At 43.0% G+C, this 19,482-nt stretch overlaps 1 protein-coding gene across 4 annotated transcripts in view; it reads right to left on the minus strand.

Annotated features, from left to right (window-relative positions):
* LOC125715396 (spectrin beta chain, non-erythrocytic 1-like) overlaps positions 1-19,482 on the minus strand; it is an 83,246-nt gene that overhangs the window by 25,503 nt on the left and 38,261 nt on the right. For all 4 annotated transcript variants that reach the window (XM_048986818.1, XM_048986816.1, XM_048986817.1 and 1 more), the window contains 13 exons: positions 16,596-16,747; positions 10,878-11,051; positions 10,107-10,198; positions 8,474-8,554; positions 8,242-8,357; positions 6,172-6,284; positions 4,563-4,750; positions 4,128-4,245; positions 3,879-4,037; positions 2,709-3,011; positions 2,435-2,588; positions 1,016-1,886; positions 103-240 (listed from right to left, as the gene is read on the minus strand). In XM_048986818.1, coding sequence (XP_048842775.1) covers positions 103-240; positions 1,016-1,886; positions 2,435-2,588; positions 2,709-3,011; positions 3,879-4,037; positions 4,128-4,245; positions 4,563-4,750; positions 6,172-6,284; positions 8,242-8,357; positions 8,474-8,554; positions 10,107-10,198; positions 10,878-11,051; positions 16,596-16,747 — 2,659 coding nt within the window. The remainder of the gene's footprint in view (positions 1-102; positions 241-1,015; positions 1,887-2,434; positions 2,589-2,708; positions 3,012-3,878; positions 4,038-4,127; positions 4,246-4,562; positions 4,751-6,171; positions 6,285-8,241; positions 8,358-8,473; positions 8,555-10,106; positions 10,199-10,877; positions 11,052-16,595; positions 16,748-19,482) is intronic.

The following is a 19,482-nucleotide window of genomic DNA, read 5'->3' on the forward strand; positions in this document are numbered from 1 at the left end:
ATTACATTATATCACATTTAAATGATTACTCAATGAATCATCAGATTAATTGGAAGACTTGTTTGATTATAGATATCGATTAAGCCCTAGTTTGGACCTTACCTTGTGTTGAGCTTGTCTTGTTGGGCTTTTATGTCTTTTTCGCTGGGGTGCCCATTGTGCACCAGCTGCCTGGCAATCTGATTCACCACGGCAACACGAGATGCCTGGTTGTTCATCTCAGGCTCCAGGCTCTCGAATCTGTAGAAGCCATGACAAGGATCCCATTAGGGTTAGCAAATGTGTCACTTCCACTGCCCTCTGAAAACAGAGCCACTGCATACAATTCAGACGATTAAGATTGTATCATATGAACATAGTGGACCCAGAAATTTCATGACAAAAGTACATGGTCGGGTTGTATGGTCAGGTTGATGGCCAGTTTTTTCACTGGTACTTGTGACTAGTGACATGGTGTATTGCAACAGCAATAAAGGGTTCCCATATGAGTGAATACAAAACCACTACACAATTCAGTGGCATGCTAAATAATGTTGTATAATTGGATATCTGGAAAACTGTCATTTCTTACACATAATTTTATACAATTTAAGATTAAAGCTATTGTGCTATTCAGTTACAATTACATTATTTAATAACTTCAGTAACACTACTCAGCAATGGGAAAGTACTTGCAAGTGTTTAGGACAACAGCAGTAATGTTTAAGAATACTCTTGAAATCACCCCTGAGATGATCCACAACTATAATTAGATTAGGTCCTATAAAAAGTGTTTCCCACACACAGTGAGAGGATTGCAACTAATAGATAAAGTGACAGAAAGGGGTGACAGTTCAAATATAAACAGAAACAAATGACGCGTGACAGTTCCCAGACGGCACACAGAATGTTGAATTCACCTTCAGCTCAATCAGCAGGAACGAAAAATGACATCAAAATCACGTTTTTGCCAACACCTGGCACTCACGAGAACACCTTGATCGATGTGGCTCTCGTGAAGCCTTCATTCTCTCACCTGTGCTGGATGACCTCCAAGTCCTCTAATTTTTCTGGGATCTCCAAGTGGTTCAGCCACTGTTCCTTCTCGTCGATCCAGACCTCACAGGCATCTGCCTCACTCAGCATCTTGTACAGGCCCAGGGCATCCTGCAGGGCCTGTTTCCGCAAGCGTGTCAGCTCGGCCACCTCCTTGTAGCGCTCCTCGATGCCATCCAGCCGGTTCTGTACCTCGGGCGACTCAGCATGCTTGCCTGGCAGTGTACGCGATTGCTCGTGCAGGGCGTCAATGACTGGCCGGTAGCTGTCAATCTCTTCAGCAACGTCCTTATGCTTCTTGACTAATGCTTTGGTAGAGAACTCATCGTGACCAATGTCGACACTGGAGACAATGCGCAGCACATCCAGCATCCAAGTGTCGATGTCGTCTGCATCAGCCTGGAATTGGTGCAGGTTGCAGGCCTCCTGAAGCCGTGCCTTCCTGACAGCTGACAGCTGAGCCAAACTAGCCCACTGCTCCTGGACGTCGGAGATGCGCTCGCGGATTTTGTCTGACCCGAAATGGCCGGTGGTCACCATGACCTCGCCCTCCCGCACAGTGTGCTGCAGGTGCCCATTACGGCCGATCATCTCGTCCTCGAAGGCCTTGTGCTTGCTGAGAAGGCGCAGAACACTAGTCAAGTCACGGCCGTAGTCCTCCGAGGACAGGATCTGTTCTTTCTCCCGGATCCAGCCTTCCTCTTCCGCCATCTCCCAGAAGAACTTCCAAAGGCGTCGGGACTCCTCGAGACGAGCGCGGCGCTCAGCGGCCAGCTGGGTCAGTTCCTCGTAGCAGAACTCCATGTGGGCCACGCGGTCCCGGATCACCTGCGGGTCGCAGGGCTTGTAACCTGCACACAAGATGACAGGAAGTCATTAGCATACGAGCCAAGCACTAATGGTTCATTACACACTCATACTATGATACAAGGGTATGGAGTCTGCAGCCCCCTAAGGGTCCACAGAGGATTTGCAAGAGGTCCACAGAAACATACCATAAACCAGGGTTCTCCAGTTCTGGTCCTGGAGGGCCAGAATTCAACACAGTTTGCAGATTTCTGTGCTCAAACACATCTACATCAGCTAATTTCCAGGTTTAGTAGGTGTGTCTGAGCAAGCAAATCCGTAAAATGTGTTGCAAAATTGGCACTGCAGGTCCGGAATCAGGGAACTCTGTTGTAAACTGATGAAATGTCTGAATAATCATGCTGTAGAAAAATGTGAACCCCATCTTACTTATGTGATCACGCATTATTTGTAGGGATTCCCCATCTCTGTTTTCGGCTGAAAGTCTCTGGTTTCAGAAAGGTTTAAGCACCTGCTATATTAAATGCAACTAAGCTGGAAATCAAGAGCCACAATGCAACACAGACGGCACCGAGCTTCTCCTCTAGCTCACCATTGCTGTCGATGGCAAACTTCTGAGCAGTAGCATTGACTGTCTTGACGCGCTCAGCTTGAATGCCAATGTCAGCCTCCACCAGGGCGTGCTTCTGCAGTAGATCCTCCACCCCCAGCAAGTGCTTCCCATAGTCCTGGGAGAGCAGCAGCACCTGAACAGAAGAATTACACAGTGAGCAAACCAAGAGCACTCAACACAGCCGTGTGTGTTCCAGGAAAATCAAATTTAACAGACCATTTCATTCTTGCCAAGTGTCTCCACTTCTCCTCACCTTCATCTCGTCCATCCAGTCCATGATGTAGAGCATCTCCTGGAAGACCTTCTGCAGCCCTAGGTTCATCTCCAGCCGGCCCCGGCGAGCTCGTAGCAGCTCTAGAAGGTACTCCCACAGCCTGATCACGTTGTCCTTGCGTGCCTTGATGCGCTTGATGTCGTGGTAGTTCTCCACTTCGAGCTCACGAGCGACAGCTACCACGGCCTGCACGCGCTCCTCATACGCCGCGATGTCTGTCTCGATGGCCTCATGCTTCTTGGTAGCAGCTTCCACTGCCTGCAGGTCGAATCCAAAGTTGTCCTGTGGAGAGAGAATGCAGGATGTTATTTCAACAAGAGTCAGCAGTTAAGGGGAAACATTAACATAGCTACAATATGGCTATTACTATTACTGTACTACTATTAATTATGACATGTCATCATACCACTTCAAATATGTATACACAGTACTGTTCAAAAGTCTTAGGGAGTCAAAGGAAATGACGTTTACATGATCTTCTTGTTGATGTAAAACCATGATGTCTATAAAAATCTATCAGTTTAGCCTTTTCAATACCTCTCCTATAGTCACCCCAGGATTTGAGGCAACTGCCCAATACACCCACGTATTCTTTGACTCTACCACTAACACACCTCCTATGGCAAATCAATACCTCAGTGACATTGATTAATTAATTACTTAATTGAGCTGGTGGTGAAATTTTAAGAACGCATGAAATGGCCGAGGTGCCCCTGAGGAGAGGTTTGGGAACTGAAGTGGTGTTTGTCTAGTCATCCAACAAGACACCAGTAACTTCTAGGAGATAGGGATAAATCCATGTTTCTTTTTTTATTATGCAAATTAACAATAACACATGTTCTAACATCAAATTGTTTTTTTGTTCTGAGGAAGTATACACTTACTACCCATATAAATAATTTTTAACATTTCCATTTCCTTTGACTGCCTAAGACTTTTGCATAGTACTGTATATAAATATGTATAACAATATGTGTGTGTGTGTATAGATGAATGTATACATAAGTATATCTATACATCTATCAATATACAAACTATTCCCTGTTATGTATATTTGACTAAACAAATTTAATGTATGAATGTAAACCTGGGAAGACTGTACACACATATAGCAGCCACTGCCGAGCGTTCTTTCTGGTGAGCTGATACCTGCGAGACGAGCCGCTGGTTCTCGCTGAGCCAGGTCTCCCTCATGGCGGCCTTGCGGTCGAAGCGGCGGGCCAGCTGCTCCAGCTTCTCCTGCCGGATGAGCTCGGTGCGCAGCGCCAGCTCCCGCTCGTGCTCGGCCTTCTCCAGCCGCTCCCAAGCCTGCAGCATTCATACCTTGTCATCTTATGCCTGCATTTCATCAACCGAACTAAGCAGAAGAAGATTTTATTTTCTAGAACATTCTTTTACCTTGTTAATGTCAGAAATGAGCTTGCCCTCACGTGGCATGTACACTTTCTGATTGTTAGCCCTCATCTTACTCTGGATGGTGAAGAGCAGCACCTCCAGGTTCCCCTTCTCTGTGAACCTTGGACGCCACAAAAATCAGAACCTTTCAGTTCACATAACGCATACTAAAGTCCTGCTATTTTAAATTAAAAAGGATGAACAAGAATTTCAAAAAGAAATACTTTCCTTGTATCTGGTACTGAAATAGCAAACAGGATACTTTAGAAAATCCTGATACTACTCCTCAATTTGTGTCTGGTCTGTGATATTGGGTTTTTATTAACATTACAGTAGTAATTACATGTTACATCTTTATAGTGACTGCAGGATGAGAGCTGGCCGGTGGGTTTTTGATTAGCAGCAGTGGCACCCTAGTGGCAGTAGAGCAGCACTCACTTGGGGGGCTTCTCCACCGTGCGGTAGGTGTTGAAGGCCTGCAGCTGCTGCTGAACGCCCACCAGGGAGTTGGCAAAGCGGCGGTTATTGAGGATGATGATGGTCTGCTCGATCCACTCCAAAAGGTCGGAAGCCAGAGACTCGTACTTTTCAATCATCTTCTCGGTCTCAATTGCATTGTCGAGAACCTGCAGTCATGAACGAAGACCATTGAGGAGGCTTCAAGGCTTCACTTCTGCAGGTGATTAATGTGCTTCAGACGCATGTGCCAAGTGATGCTAGCATCACCAAAATGAAATACATTATAGATTGTGCTGAATTAATGGCCAAATCAAAAAACACTTATATAGATGAGTCTGGAATAGTGGATAGTGGATATAAGGTCCTAATATTTATGGTTTATTTGGGTAGGTTTCCCATTTTTTAGCCTGTACAGGGGAGGGGGGGAGCTGAAAATCAAGTATGAAATTGAGCTTTATCAATTATATTTCCTAATTTCTGTTGTGAGAGGCAGAGAAATTCAGCGGCTAGTTTCCTGGCATCTTGCCTTCATGCCTACGGGCCCGATACCTGCCTAGGCTCCATGTTAAAGGTCTGAGTGCTCTTCTTGGGTTCTCATGTGTTCTGAACCGTAACAGGAATCAGCAGTACACACAGACATGTGGTATATGCGCTGATGTCCTGAGAGCAAATGTATGTGTGTTCAGGATGTACCCTGTACTTCTTAAGAAAGACTGAGAATGCTGTAGCTCAGCACTGGGCAGAAGGTTCTGGGAAAATGAATGAATGGATTAATTAATTACATAGCAAGGACCACGACAGCTGAGTGTATAATAGGCTTGGGTGGTATCTAAGTTTGGTAATGATTTACATTAAGTGCACCTTTATTTTAATATACATTAATAAAAAACATTATACTCGTATAGTTTCATTCTTGTCCTTGCTGTTGGACTCATAGACCGTATGGCGCAATTGTGATAAATGTGTGAGGAGCAGAAAAGCGAACTGGAGCTGGTCACCAAAGGACATTTGTCTTCCGCAGTATGGAAATATTCAAGATTCCATAAAGACGATATTAAGCAAAAGCAAATGGTTTGTCAAGAGCCTGTTTGCTACATGACCACTTTCATGGGTTCTTGCTTGAACATACTGAGGTATCTTGAAGTGCCACATATTGTTCTTGTTACTACATAGGGGCTTCTAGTAAAAGGAAAAAGTCAGCCTAATAATATCAGCACTTCAACAGGTAAATGCTGAATTGTACCATCCTATCACTCTTGAGCTGAGCACGTTGGGAAGCCCTTGAACGGCTCCCAGCACAAGAGCTGCTCAAGCCTGTCTGCTCACATTCAGGCACCGACATACTCCTCTTAGATCCATATACCTCTACTTCTCAAAATTAACTGAAATTAATGCTGAGTTGAAATTCTATGTGCGGCTCAACATTTTGCTCAAGAACTTCTACACCTTCTGTGGCAGTAATGTTCTTGGGAAACTGGCATACAGTTGGCATACAGTTGGCATACAGTTGGCATACAGTTGGCAGTCTCTCAGCCTCATGTCAGCAGATGACTGGCCGGTGTGCTGGTCCCGCTCAGGTGACACTCACCTTCCCGATACGCTTGCCCTCCACCTTCAGCGCCTTCATCTTGGAGAAGTAGTGATAATATGTCACCACGTAGGTGATGACGGACTTCTCATCAGGGTGGTCCACACTGATATCTGCAATGCAGGCCGTGCTGTTACCTTAATGTTCCTCGGGAGCTGCTGTCTTTCCTTGCCCACCCCCAGCTGACCCCCCATCACATACCCACATACACACATAAGTTTGTAATTATCTCCTTTCATTTCTATGGGGAAAACCCTAATCCCAAATGTAGCCTTAACCTTGACCAAAGTATCCAAACAAAATACAAGAATTGTGGCATTTTTATCACATTGTGGGGACATTTGGTACCCATAATGTAATAAATACATGACCATACACACACAGATATGCTAGGGGGGGTTATTACTGTTCAGGGTAATTCAGCACAGCTGGAGCTAGTTACAGCGCTGTCTGACAAACCGTGTGAGTGTGGTACTGTAGAAGTAAGGTGGCTTTGCAAAGAAAACCACACTTACTAGTACTACTCTGTACACCTTAAGCTGAAGAGAAAAAAAGCCACTGAGATTTCATCCTGAAAGCCGCCATTAGATAATACCACAGCTCCACAGAGGTCTGTTTTAGAGCTGTCACTGGAGGCACTATAATTTCCTGTCCAGATGCATTGTGGGAGAGCTATCAGTTGGGGGGCTATTACTTAAACCTTAAGGTTTACGTAATTCAATCCATGGAGATTTTGGAGAAACACAGCCTGAGCCTTCAGACTATAATATGGGGTTTATTCATGTTCTCCTAAATTTGATGATAATTTAAATCTACCTGCTTGATGGGTGTGGAATTCTCAGATTTGCCTTGGTAACACTTTACTTGAAGGGGCTCAAATAATGTAACAGTATGTTCTTTATTAATGTATTAATTAACCAGAAAATAAGTGTTAGTTACTTACTGACCCCATGTTCGTTCATCATTAATCAGTCATCACAGTTCATGTATGTCATGCAGTTACTATAGAGTAAAACCCCGTTATAACGGACTTCAAGGGAACTGGCAAAACAGTCCGTTATGTACAATGTCCAGAGTTGCTGTATGCCCAGAACACAACTACAGGACACCATTTACTCATGCCACACCCCAGCAGACATACTTGTAGTATAGATTATTATATTGTACATGTAGTAACCCAACTTTACCTGACCAGACGCATTGATAATCCCGACTACGTATCTGCGCCAGATATCACTGGCATGCCACGCCCCTTGTGGGTGGAGCCTGCATGTCTGTTACAGCCAAACAAAACTACAGCTAAAAGCTGCCCAGGGGACCAAATTGTTTGTCCATTATAAGCAAAATTCCGTTATATGCGAGTCCGCTATATCCGATGCTTTTTCTACATGTTCTTAAAGGTGCGCGGCCGGGACCAGCGGACCTCGTCCGTTATAGACGATATTCCATTATAAGCGAGTCCACTGTAACGGGATTTTACTGTATTTGTTTCTGATTTGTACTTGAGTAGTAATTGAGTTTAACGTTTTACTTGTGCCCCGGGGCTCAGGTGAAGTTTTACCAAAACCTCTTCCAAATGATATGACCTATACTGTTTATTTAAATCACTTATTGTTTTTCAGATATAATTACACACTTACACCTTGAAAGACACAAGGTATTTGTCAGTATTGGCCACAGTCACCTGCTGATGAAGCTTCCATCGTACATGGTGTAATGAGAACTACGCAGTGCGGCAGAAATACTCTATAAGGTTAATCCTCTAACAATAATACTAGCGAGCAACGAGCTTCTAATCCGAAGCTCATCATTTTACATGCGGTACCTGTAATTACAGCTAAGCAACTAAACAGTGGTTAAACACCTTCCAGTTAATTTCATAGAAATTTGAGAAAATTCTGCATGCTACATTTGGTTAGTGAATTAGCTAATTAGCGGTGATTTTTGCATATATTTTGTGGTATTGACAATTAAATCACTAAGCACAAATTTCCTCTAGCCAGTTATTCAGCCAAAATCACTAAAAGCACCAGTGCAAACAAGCTTAGCTTAGCAAAGGTAACATCTCACCCTCAGGATCCAGGAGTTTGGTGAGGCCCAGATGCTGCTCGGCCAAGTTGAAGGCATTCTGCAGGTTGTAGTGGACATTGGACTTCTTCAGCTTCTCAAAGTCGATCAAGTCCGGCCTGTTCGGATACCGAGGGCCGGGTTTACATTACAGTGCAGGGTGAGAGGTGTGCAGCGTAAGAGCAGGCAGGCGGACAGTAGGAAGGTATTCTAGCATGCTAGAGGAATGTCGAACCTGTGTTTGTGGATCAGTGCATTAAAGGCCATGCCATCCCGCCAGCTGGTAGTGAAGTTGTGAATGTTGACATTAGGATACCTGCAAAAGAGAAAAAACAGCATAATAATTACATCATTAACACAAATTGTATGGCAATACAGTTACATTATGGTACATTTAAAATCAGTGGTCACCAATGCATTGCCCACAACCTGTTACTAGCTTACAGTGAGATTCTCCCATAACATTTTTTAGAAATAGGATAAATTATGTTAATTTCTTTTTTGTTGGCCGTTTTATTACGTTGTCTTGCGCGCACTCCTGGGTAAAGAATTTGCACATCATTACACTTTGGCCCATTTTTTTGCATAGGAGTGTAATATACACTCCACAAGGAGTGATACATAACTACTGACAACATTGCCTTAATATTTTAATAAACTTTTTTGTTTTTACATTTTTTTAGTTAGAGAGGTTGACAGCAGCTTCCACCTGAGTCCACCCCGCAGGACATCATGCTAATTAGTTAGCAGAGAACTGGGGAAATAACATTAACTAGTTTAGGTTTAGCTGTCATCTTTTTTAGAGCAGCTCAGTTTTAAACATAAAGGAAATAGTTGTTTTCTTGTATTTTGTCAAGACCACAGCTCTCACCATAGGAGACTCCTGTTTTAAATCAATGATTGGCATTTTTTTATTAATGTGATGAATGTTGATCTCAATTACTTTTCATGGGTGTATTACAACATATCACAGCTGTCTACATCAAATATGACTATCAATAAAAAAAAGAATGAACAAAGTTTGTCTCCTGGATATGCTTGATTTTTTTCCTTGGAGTAAGAAAATCTGACAATACTTAATTCAGGGGTTATGCTTCTATGTGGTCTTGAACTGTAAATGGTCACACTGGACACATGTGATCCACCACAGTCCTGAATTGTAATTGGTCACACTGGACACACATGATCCGTAATGGCCCTGAACTGTACAGTAAATAGTCACACTGGACACGTGATCCGTTACAGGTCTCAACTTCAAATTGTATTTTTGTTTGATTAAATGGTTGCTTTGGATGCATGTGATTCGTATTGCCCCAGAAAAAGGGAGGATAGGAATAGGTATCTGTGCTCATGTTCAGAAGGTCACGGGTTCAAATCCCATGGCTGGCAGAATAGTTGTATCACCACTGAGCCCTTGACACTGGCTGACCCTCTGGCCCGCTGGCTCACTGATCCTCAATCATACAATCGCTTTGGACAAAAGGTGTCTGTTTAAGTAAAAATGCACTGATGTGTGCCTACAACCGGGAGGTTGCTGGTTCATGTGCCAAGGTCTACAGGGGGATTTGACCAAAGTTCTTAACCCTCAATTGCTCCTGGGGCTGGCTGACCCTGTCTTATCAATTGTATGTCACTTTGGACAAAAGCATCTGCTGAATAAATAAATGCAATGTAAATGCACTGTGAATGATCACCCTTGATACTTGGCTCAGTTATGGTATGTTATGATCCTGAACTGATTATGTGGGTAAATTGTGTTGTGTGATGATATTATACACTGTACATATCTGCCTGCCATGTCTCTGCAGAGGCAGAGCCGCTGCTCTATCGCCCCCCAGTGGCTGATTGCACAGCTGAAAGCATCTCACCCCGCGGTCTTCATTTGGCACCAGAGCAGCAGAGCATCCTTGGCAGACCGCTTCTCCTTGTTGTCCTCTGTTTCAACACTGATATCCTGGATCTGTGCAGTTAATGAAATAAACCTCAATACATGCTGTCATTTCGCATACATTTTTAAAATGCCCCTCCATGTACGAAAATGCATTACAGAAGGCTGTTTATATAACCTGTGAATTACCCATCCATCCATCCATTTTCCAAACCGCTTATCCTATTGGGTCGCGGGGGGTCCGGAGCCTATATCCGGAATCAATGGGCACGAGGCAGGGAACAACCCAGGATGGGGGGCCAGCCCATCGCAGGGCACACTCACACACCATTCACTCACACATGCACACCTACGGGCAATTCAGCAACTCCAATTAGCCTCAGCATGTTTTTGGACTGTGGGGGGAAACCGGAGTACCCGGAGGAAACCCCACGACGACACGGGGAGAACATGCAAACTCCGCACACATGTGACCCAGGCGGAGACTCGAACCCGGGTCCCAGAGGTGTGAGGCGACAGTGCTAACCACTGCACCACCATGCCGCCCCCCTGTGAATTACCTTTACCCATAATTTGTAATTACAGAAGTCAGACCATTTTTTACAGGTAATTTTCTCTCAAATTTGAACCACTGTTTCCCCTTACTGTTATATTAGCAAGTGCTGATCAGCTGCATTAACAAGACTTCGCTCAAGTGAAATACAATAAAATCACTGCATCACAACCCCAGACGACACACTGTCCTGCCCACCTGGAACCGGAGGATGATGGTCCAGATGAGGCCCAGGGTGAGCCGGTGGTTGCCGTCGACGATGTCGTGGGAGCCCATGTTCTCCAGGTGCACCCTCTGCTCCTTGAGGAACTGCAACGCTTTGTCCACATTCTCCAGGCAGTGGATGCGCATGCGGCCCTTCGTTGGCTTGGGCTGGGGAACAGCAAAGGAAGCACAGAGCATCTGGCAACTGAAGCTCTATAATACTCATTAATGGGACGGATCAGGGCCAGATAGGGCAGGACAGAATGACCAAAAATAGCTTATATACAATAATGTGAAAGTCTTTGACCGGCAAAGAAAACGATGTTTACATGACCTTCATGTTGGTGGAAAGCTATGCCTGTCAAGGTGTGATAGCTTAGCCATTTCGACACCGTTCTAAAAGTCAACCCGGTATTTGTGGCAGCCCTCCAATATACCCATGTATTTTTTGACTCCATCGACTATTTTAACTAATTAAATTAATTAATTGAGCTAAAGGGGAAGTTTAACAAATACATGGAATGGCTGGGGTGCCCCTGACGAGAGGTTTGGGAACTTAAGCGTTTTCTATCTGCCCATCTAACTAGATATCGGTAACTTTTATGAGAGCAGAAGAGATTCTTACAACAGTAGAAGCTTGGTTTTTGAACATCTCACATCTTGTACAAATCAGTTCTCGGCCATATTGTTTGGTAAAAAAAAATGTTTTTTACACATCTTTTCACATATAAATAAAAAATTTAAAAAATTAGAAGCCATTTATTGTTATTATACCGTGTAAATCGAAATTGCAGAGCAGCTACGCCTTCAGAGGGAATGAAGAACAAACATTCAATCATTTAGACAGTGACTATAGAAAATACTACATAGAAATACTACTGAAAAAAAAGTAGATACAGCAAAAAGAGAATGCGTCAGTGCACTGCTACACTTGCATAGTGAACATTTCTGCCAAATTATGCTGAATATTCTTCAGCATGAATATTTTTTTTGCTTTTGTTGCTCTTATTCTGTTATAAAATAAGCCACCATGGGTCCTAAAAGGTACGTGATAGCAACAAACCAAAAAGGAAAGTTGTCAGAAACACGATAGTTCTTACAGTGTTTCTCAGTTGCTTTGGTGCTTTTCTCAGATCAGAATGAAAAGTGTCAAAACCATTAGTGCAACTTCCACAACATTTAGTCATTTGTGCACATCATAGTAGCAACTTCTCCTTCCTCTGAACAAACTGCAAATGCCCTTGGACATGTATCAGCTGCTTTCATACAATTCTCTGCCGTTTTATAACATTATCATTGCTTATGTCATGTCAGTCAAAATGAACTATACTTTTGGATGCTGAATAATCGTTTCCAAAAAAACTAACAGTCTTCATTTCATTGCTTCAGTCATTACATACAGAATTGTTGAGTTAGTTATCAAATTCTGAGAAGCAAATTTTACACCTTTATGACCAGCAGAGTCATGCAGAGGGTGGATTCGCCACTCCAGGAGGTACCTTCTTCGCTGCATTGCAAGGGATGATATCCGTTGTGATGTAGATGAAAATATGTGGCCAGACAAACAGGAAGGTCTGGATGTGCCAGAATGATTCGCGTATGTTCAGTTACAATATGTGCTGTTATATTGTTCACATTTGTGCACAGCTCTACCAAAAGGCTGTTTCTTATGTTTATTCTACATAAGTGACTGTAGAGCATTTTTCTTTTACACAATGTTGTAGACTTACTAACATCCTACACAGTACAAATGTGAAATATACGTATTCAGTGTCTTGTGCTCACTTACTTCTCTAACTACAGGAATGTCTAACTTTACCGTAGATTTTACTGTAAATGGCTGTACAAAAAGTGTATAGTGCTGTCTTGAGCATTTTCAGGTAGTGTCACCGAGTTCTGACCATTTTTTGCATTGGAAAACACTGAGAGAATCCTGTAAACTGTCATAATGAAAACATGACAAAGCCATTTGACTATCTTGTTCATAAACATGGTGTCAAGGCTTCTCATTTTGGTGACACTGGCAGTTTCATTGACATGAATACTTGCTTTTGAGGAATGGATTATCGATTCTGAGCAAGTGACCTGCTTCTGCAGGTTATCCACTAGGGTTTGCAGTTTGCACCAATTGTTTTGAGAAATAAACTAACTGCTGTGCAAATGTTAATAGTCATGTGAGAAACGCACCAAAGCGACTGAGAAAAACTGTAAAAAGGAAATAATTACAAAGTATCATAGAGGTGTTCAGAAGGAGAGTTACCTGAGGTGTTTATGGAAAGTAACTTCCCTTCCAAACAATAACAGCCCTCCATACCTCCTCTCCACCTACTGTATGACATTAGCTCTCCACAATACATTAAAAAATTTCATGTATTTATAGGATTTAAAGTTTATTTATATAATTATGGTTTTAGCATTAGGTATGTATTTATACAGGATTAAATGGGCAATCATTTGGGGGACTAGAACATATTCATTTCTTAGAGTAAAAATTTCAAGGTGATCAGTTCTTGTACTTCTGTAATGGATTAAGTTTGAGAACTGAGGTTCCACTGTAGTTTTTGAGTGATACTATGAATTTTCACAAGTTCTAATGCTAAATTGTGGTTTTTACTCTGAGCAAAAGTGCACTTACTACCCAGATTAAAACCTTTCTACAAACATTTCTTTTGATCGCCTTTTAAACACAGATAGATAGATAGATAGATAGATAGATAGATAGATAGATAGATAGATAGATAGATAGATAGATAGATAGATAGATAGATGCTTTATTGTTATTCTACAATGAGATTTAGTTTGGAAAACGCCACCAAAAGCACAGTATATTTACAAATAAATAGATTCTGAGGCATAAAATAGAATAGGAGAGTAAAGTATGAACAGACAATATATAAGTACAAAATATGTATTGTCTGTACCTACTTTACTCTCCTATTCTATTTCATGCCTCAGAATCTATTCAATTGTAAATATACTGTGCTTTTGCTGGCTCTTTCCAAGCTACATTTCTGTGAGCTTTTTGCATAATTCTGTATAACTGAGGAACAACTGAAAAATTTCCTGACAAACTATCTTCATAAAAAAACTGTCATTCATCAAAGTCTACTGTAAAATACCAGATGTCCTTGTATGCAAAGAGATCAGATGAACACAGATATGGCCATGCTCTCACAGGAGATGTGTGTGGCTGCTGGTTGGAGTAGGAAAAGCACAAAATGGAAGAAGGAAGATTAAGGGATCAGAAATGTCCCCTCATGGCCACTAGAGGGCGACGTAACTGCAGTGCAAATGGAGAAGCAGGTGGCGGCGCAGGTGTGGTGGGGGCAGCCGGGCCCTTCCTGTACACGGTGACGCACTGGCGCAGCTGGCAGGAAGCACACGCCGAACACATGCAATGCCAGGACACTGTAGCAACCATGCGGCAAAGCACACGGCGACAACGACAAGGAATACTCCATAAAAACTTTACAGGCAGCAAAACGTGGAGATGAACGACGGTGGCTGCAGCTTTCTATGGTTTTCACTCCACTATGACAGAGGTGAGGAAGAAAATCCCCCTGCATACTGGTGGCATGAGAAACATAATAATACAACAACACTACCAGCGGTGGGATCTGAACCCACGACCTTTCGGACACTGGCACGGATCTATAACTGGCTGAGCTGCACACCACCCGTTTATTAACACGCCATAAAGTCCCACACTGAAATCCACCAAGCAGCAGCCTTAGTCTGACACACTCTGGGCAGAACAGGTAGCAATGCCTAACTAGGCTTACTACAGGAATTTTAATTGGTGGCTTTTGTTCCAGAGTCAGAGTTCAAGTCATGCAATTCTGATATTACATCGCTTTATCAGTACGATGAGGTGTGGATGTTAAGGTGTGTCGTATCCCTTATCGGTTGGTTCTAAGTGTGGAGTTATATGCTACAGAAAGGCCGACCCCCCTGTCACTGCAGAATGTCCCCACACCCTCCCCAGATGCATTAGCATGACCACACAGCTGCGTGCTGCCTCACCATCACAAGGGGCAACGATCCCCAACGATATTAGCAAACTGTAAATATGCTGCCCACTATTCAGACATTTTACTGCAGTAGATAGCAAAATGATGTTTTAATATTATTTTCCATGTAAAATGCGAATTGCAGCTGCAGCTTTAAGTGTTTCTGGGTCCAGTTCTAGTTGGCAAATCTCTTTAAGCTTCTCTCCAAGTCACCTGGAGATCACTGGTGGGCTGCAGTTTTCATGCCTCACCACAGACCCTCAGTTTGATTCAGATTCTCAGTTGGATCAGATCAGGACTTTGACTGGGTTATTCTAGGACACATTTCTGAAGCCGCTCCAGGGAAGCTTTAGCCTTGGTTAGAGTTCGCTACCCTGCTGAAAAGTGAAGTTTCCTCCCAGTCCTCACCAGACTGAATCAGGTTTTCCTACAGCATTTGGCCATATTTTGCCTGTCCTTGTCTATTCCTCCTTCATTTTTTACAAACTTGACAGTCCCTGCTAATAAAGAGTAAGCCCACAGCACATTGCTGCCATCATTTTGATGTACTGCAGGGGGGGGGGCATTAACTAAATGATGTGCTAATGGGGACTGCACCAAAACTAATGCTCACATGCAGTTTGAAATATTCACTTTCACCTTTGTGCCCCTGGCCATTTCTTGTCATGTCACTGAGGACCTTTCTTGCAGACTCTCGTCACACTTTGATAGAGGTCGAATGCAATGTTCTATAGACAGATGTGCATTCTCTCCCATACGGCCAGTGACCGCTGTCCCTCTGTCGAGGATGCCATCTGCCTTTCCAGTTTCCCATTTAGCCAGGCGCTGGGTTCAGAGACTGGGTTCTTTTAGGATGCGTTGACAGTAAATCCTACACATCTGAGTAATGTGAGTGAACCTGGCAGACAGTCTGACGTACACTCTTAGACAACACAAACCTGAGAACAAACCTCCGGGAAAAACAATGCTGTACAAGAGCCAATAAAAACAAACGAGGGGAAACTTCAGTACGTGCTCTTCTAATCACAACCAGACTGTTCAACTCAGTCAGAACTTTTAGGTAGAGCAGTTATATTCCAGACACTATTCCACTTTTCAAACACATACTGCCTCCGCCAGGAACATTTCACTGCATTCTGTCAATGGCTATGCATCGCACAGCTTACATCCTAATAAGGACAACAATCTCCAGTTACCGTGATAGAAGCAAATTAGATGTCAAATTTGTAACATTTCATGCATTTCTTGTTATGGTCTTTGCTTCACACCTTCTTCATATCTGTCCTGTATGTTTTTTTAATTTAATTACGAATTTAACTTTTAGTTTAATTAAAAACTCTTCTGTTTAATCCAGTATACAGACTATTGCAGTGCTTTTCGTCTAATAATATCAGATGTAGCTGATGTATGTAACCTTCCTAGCATTGACACTATCCGTTACAATTCCTATTCATTTAGTATCTGTGCCATCAGTTACAACTACATCACATATTTTAACCACGTTACCCTGTGTTCTCCTGACTGAAAAGCAGAACCAGATTAACCAAATTAACTTCGCTTGCCGTGTCCTTGTTCAGCCTTGCTCTGGCTTGACATGGCAAAGTCCTGGACAGGATAACTTAATTTGACTGCCCTGATAAAATCCAGCACAGCAAAGGCTCTTGGGAGATGCCAAGCACAGAGGTAGACAGGAGGTACCTACCAGCCTCTCCCCAGACAGCACCTCCAGGAGCTTGATAAGCATGCGTCCGTCGCGCAGGTCCATGTAGAGGTCGGTGATGCGGCAGGACACGCGACCGAGGTGCGAGTTCACCCATTTGGTGAAGGTCTTCTTCTGCACGGCCTCGCGCTCATCTGCGAAGGAGACACAGACGGCGTCACGTTCATGTCCCAGGCGTGGGTGGCGGCCATTCCCACTGCAAACCACAACTGAAGAACAAGTCAAAGCCATTCACTAATGCAACCTCGATGGCGCGTGTTCATATCCCCTCACGGTAGCTGTCTTCACATTAAGCGTGACTGAAAAGGTTCAGAATTTAAAAGAAATATTTCCGTTTATGAAAAACACACTGTGATACAAATACAGCGATCACAGCTCTCCTTTTTCGCACGGCAAACTGACTAAACACTATATTCATATTTATTTATTTAGCATAAATAAATTTCAATGAAGAAATTTCAAAGGGAGGCTGATAATACAACACAACTAATACAGCTACTGCCGCAGGACTATACACAAGGGGCTTTATCATTATGTCAGGGCACCATTGTGATTGTCACCCACAGGCAGGTTTATGGGCACACAGGATGTGTGTGTGGCGGGGCCCAGGAACACCCCCGCCAGGGAGGGCGGGGCATGTCGTACTGCGCATACCTGCCAGATCACTCTGATCACACAGTCTCATTGTCACAAAGTACATTTTTAATATAATATAAAAATGTTAATTACCTTACAAAAGAAAGCCCTTAAGCCTACCAATAAATACTAGATTTCTGTTGTGCTCAGTTTAAACTATAACAGCATATTTCAGTGCAGAGTATCAAAGTTCACACATGGCATTGCAGTTTCCATAAGCAGCAGCTTCACCCAAATATGCCGTTGAGACAAAACGAAACAAAAAAAAACATGTTCCATCCTATTGATCTTTAGCCCAGTGATTATATCAGCTGACAGGCCTGCTGGCCAATTAGGAGCCCTTCAGGTAGGTCAGGGAAAAGCAGCCTGGCAGGAAGGCCACGTCATTAGGTACCTCTAATTAATGCCCGTTTGCTTGCTTTGTCAGATCAAAGGGCAAAAGGCACAGCGTAATCTGGCAATAACAGCTAGCTATGGAGCACAGCTTGCTTGCTTGATTTATTTGGTTATTTGTTTGTTTGTCTGTCCATTCATTCACAGCCAACTGAACTGCCAGGGTTATTAATAAAGTCCAATCTTGACTGTCCGTAACTCTGGTTCCTGCACAAAATGTCCAGATAGCATAAAGTACCACACCCAGAAGTCTGAAGATTGAAGAGTAAAATAAATCAATTGAGGCAGAGGATGGGTGGGGATCTATCCTGTCATTGTGTAAACACAGTTGCTTCCATAGGACACTTGCATAGAAAATCTTCCTCTGACTGGCCGGCGAACAGGAAAGGGGAAGAAGCCACGCGGGGGGGGGTGTATTGATAATGCCCAGCTGTTATCTTCCCTTTGACAGTCCTGGGTGGTTTCCGTGGAAATGCAAACAAGTCAGATTCTGAATATCGCAAAGTCTCACATCTGATGCAGCAGATATGATGAACAACAGAAACAAAACCAGGAACCTGCATCCCACCCCAAACCTCAACAGTGACGGCGCTCTGTGCCTCAGGGTGCTTCTCATTTTCCGGAGTTCCTTTAATATAAATTCCTGCTTTATTGGATACTGAATATTATTCCAGTTGATTTTATTATGTATGACTGTGCTCTCGATGAAATTCTGATCATGGTGTCATTTTTTTTTTGCCAAAGCGTATTTCTTACTTAAATCGCACCTTTATAGTCAAAGGTTGAGCGGGGGTTTGGATCTAGTCAACCTACATAAGCAACTCTTTGTTAGTTGTTTTACTTGCTACCTTAATCATCCAAGCTCAGGTCCATGTACCAACAGCTGGTTACTTCCCCAGCATTTAGTAAATTATTGTATTTCAGTAACAGGACATTTTTAAAGATCACTAGAACACCCCCAGCAATATTGTATTAATAAACCAAAATGGTCACAGAAACAAAAAATTCAACAGTGCTCCAAATCATGGCAGCGTATTTCAAAGATGAATGGAATCGGTCCTCTCATGAGTACGATGGAACAGACGAGGAAAGTGTTTCTCTGATGGAATAACAGCCAAATTCCATCCTGTTCCTAGACTGCTTACCTATGGACATTTTTTCAGACTTGCACAGTACGTCTTATGTGTTCTTGCCTATGTTCAAAGCTAACAGTGTTTTCTTTGTAGCTGTTTATGTTAGGAAATACAAACCTGCCCCCAGTCTCCCTCAAAGTTCCCAGAGGCATTAAGCAACGCATACACCCTGGAGCCAGGGCCAGAAAATGTGCAGTTCCCTTCACAGTGAGGAAATCTTTGCAGATCGCAGTCCATGATTTCCTCAGGTAGGGGCAGTGTGGAAATTCCCCACAATGTGGACCGAAGTACAGAGTTAAGGGCCCGTTTCTTACATCTATGTCAGAAGAGGCAAGTCTGACCTTGGTTTTGCCCAAACAGGAATCATACGGCTCAGCACTTCCAGTCCCTTCTCTGCAGGACTGTCTGACACACTCTGAACTGTGCTTAACTGTTGCGAGGAACTTATCTGTACCATCAAAGAATTTTTTATACTGACTGCTAAGCAACTTAAAAGACTCAGATTTTAAAACTTAGAATAATAGATATCAAAAGAATTACTATTAGTTTTTTCTACATGTTACATACATAATTTACTAAACTCTATTTCAACCTTTTCCATGTGAACCACATGCCAGCGTCTAGGGAAAACCGTTCCAGAATTCTCTTTTCCCCTCTTCATATATGTATATAAGGTGTTGCATGACACAGAGCTCATTGCTCAGCTC

This window comes from Brienomyrus brachyistius, chromosome 20 (genome assembly GCF_023856365.1).
Source record: "Brienomyrus brachyistius isolate T26 chromosome 20, BBRACH_0.4, whole genome shotgun sequence".
NCBI classification, from domain to species: Eukaryota; Metazoa; Chordata; class Actinopteri; order Osteoglossiformes; family Mormyridae; genus Brienomyrus; species Brienomyrus brachyistius.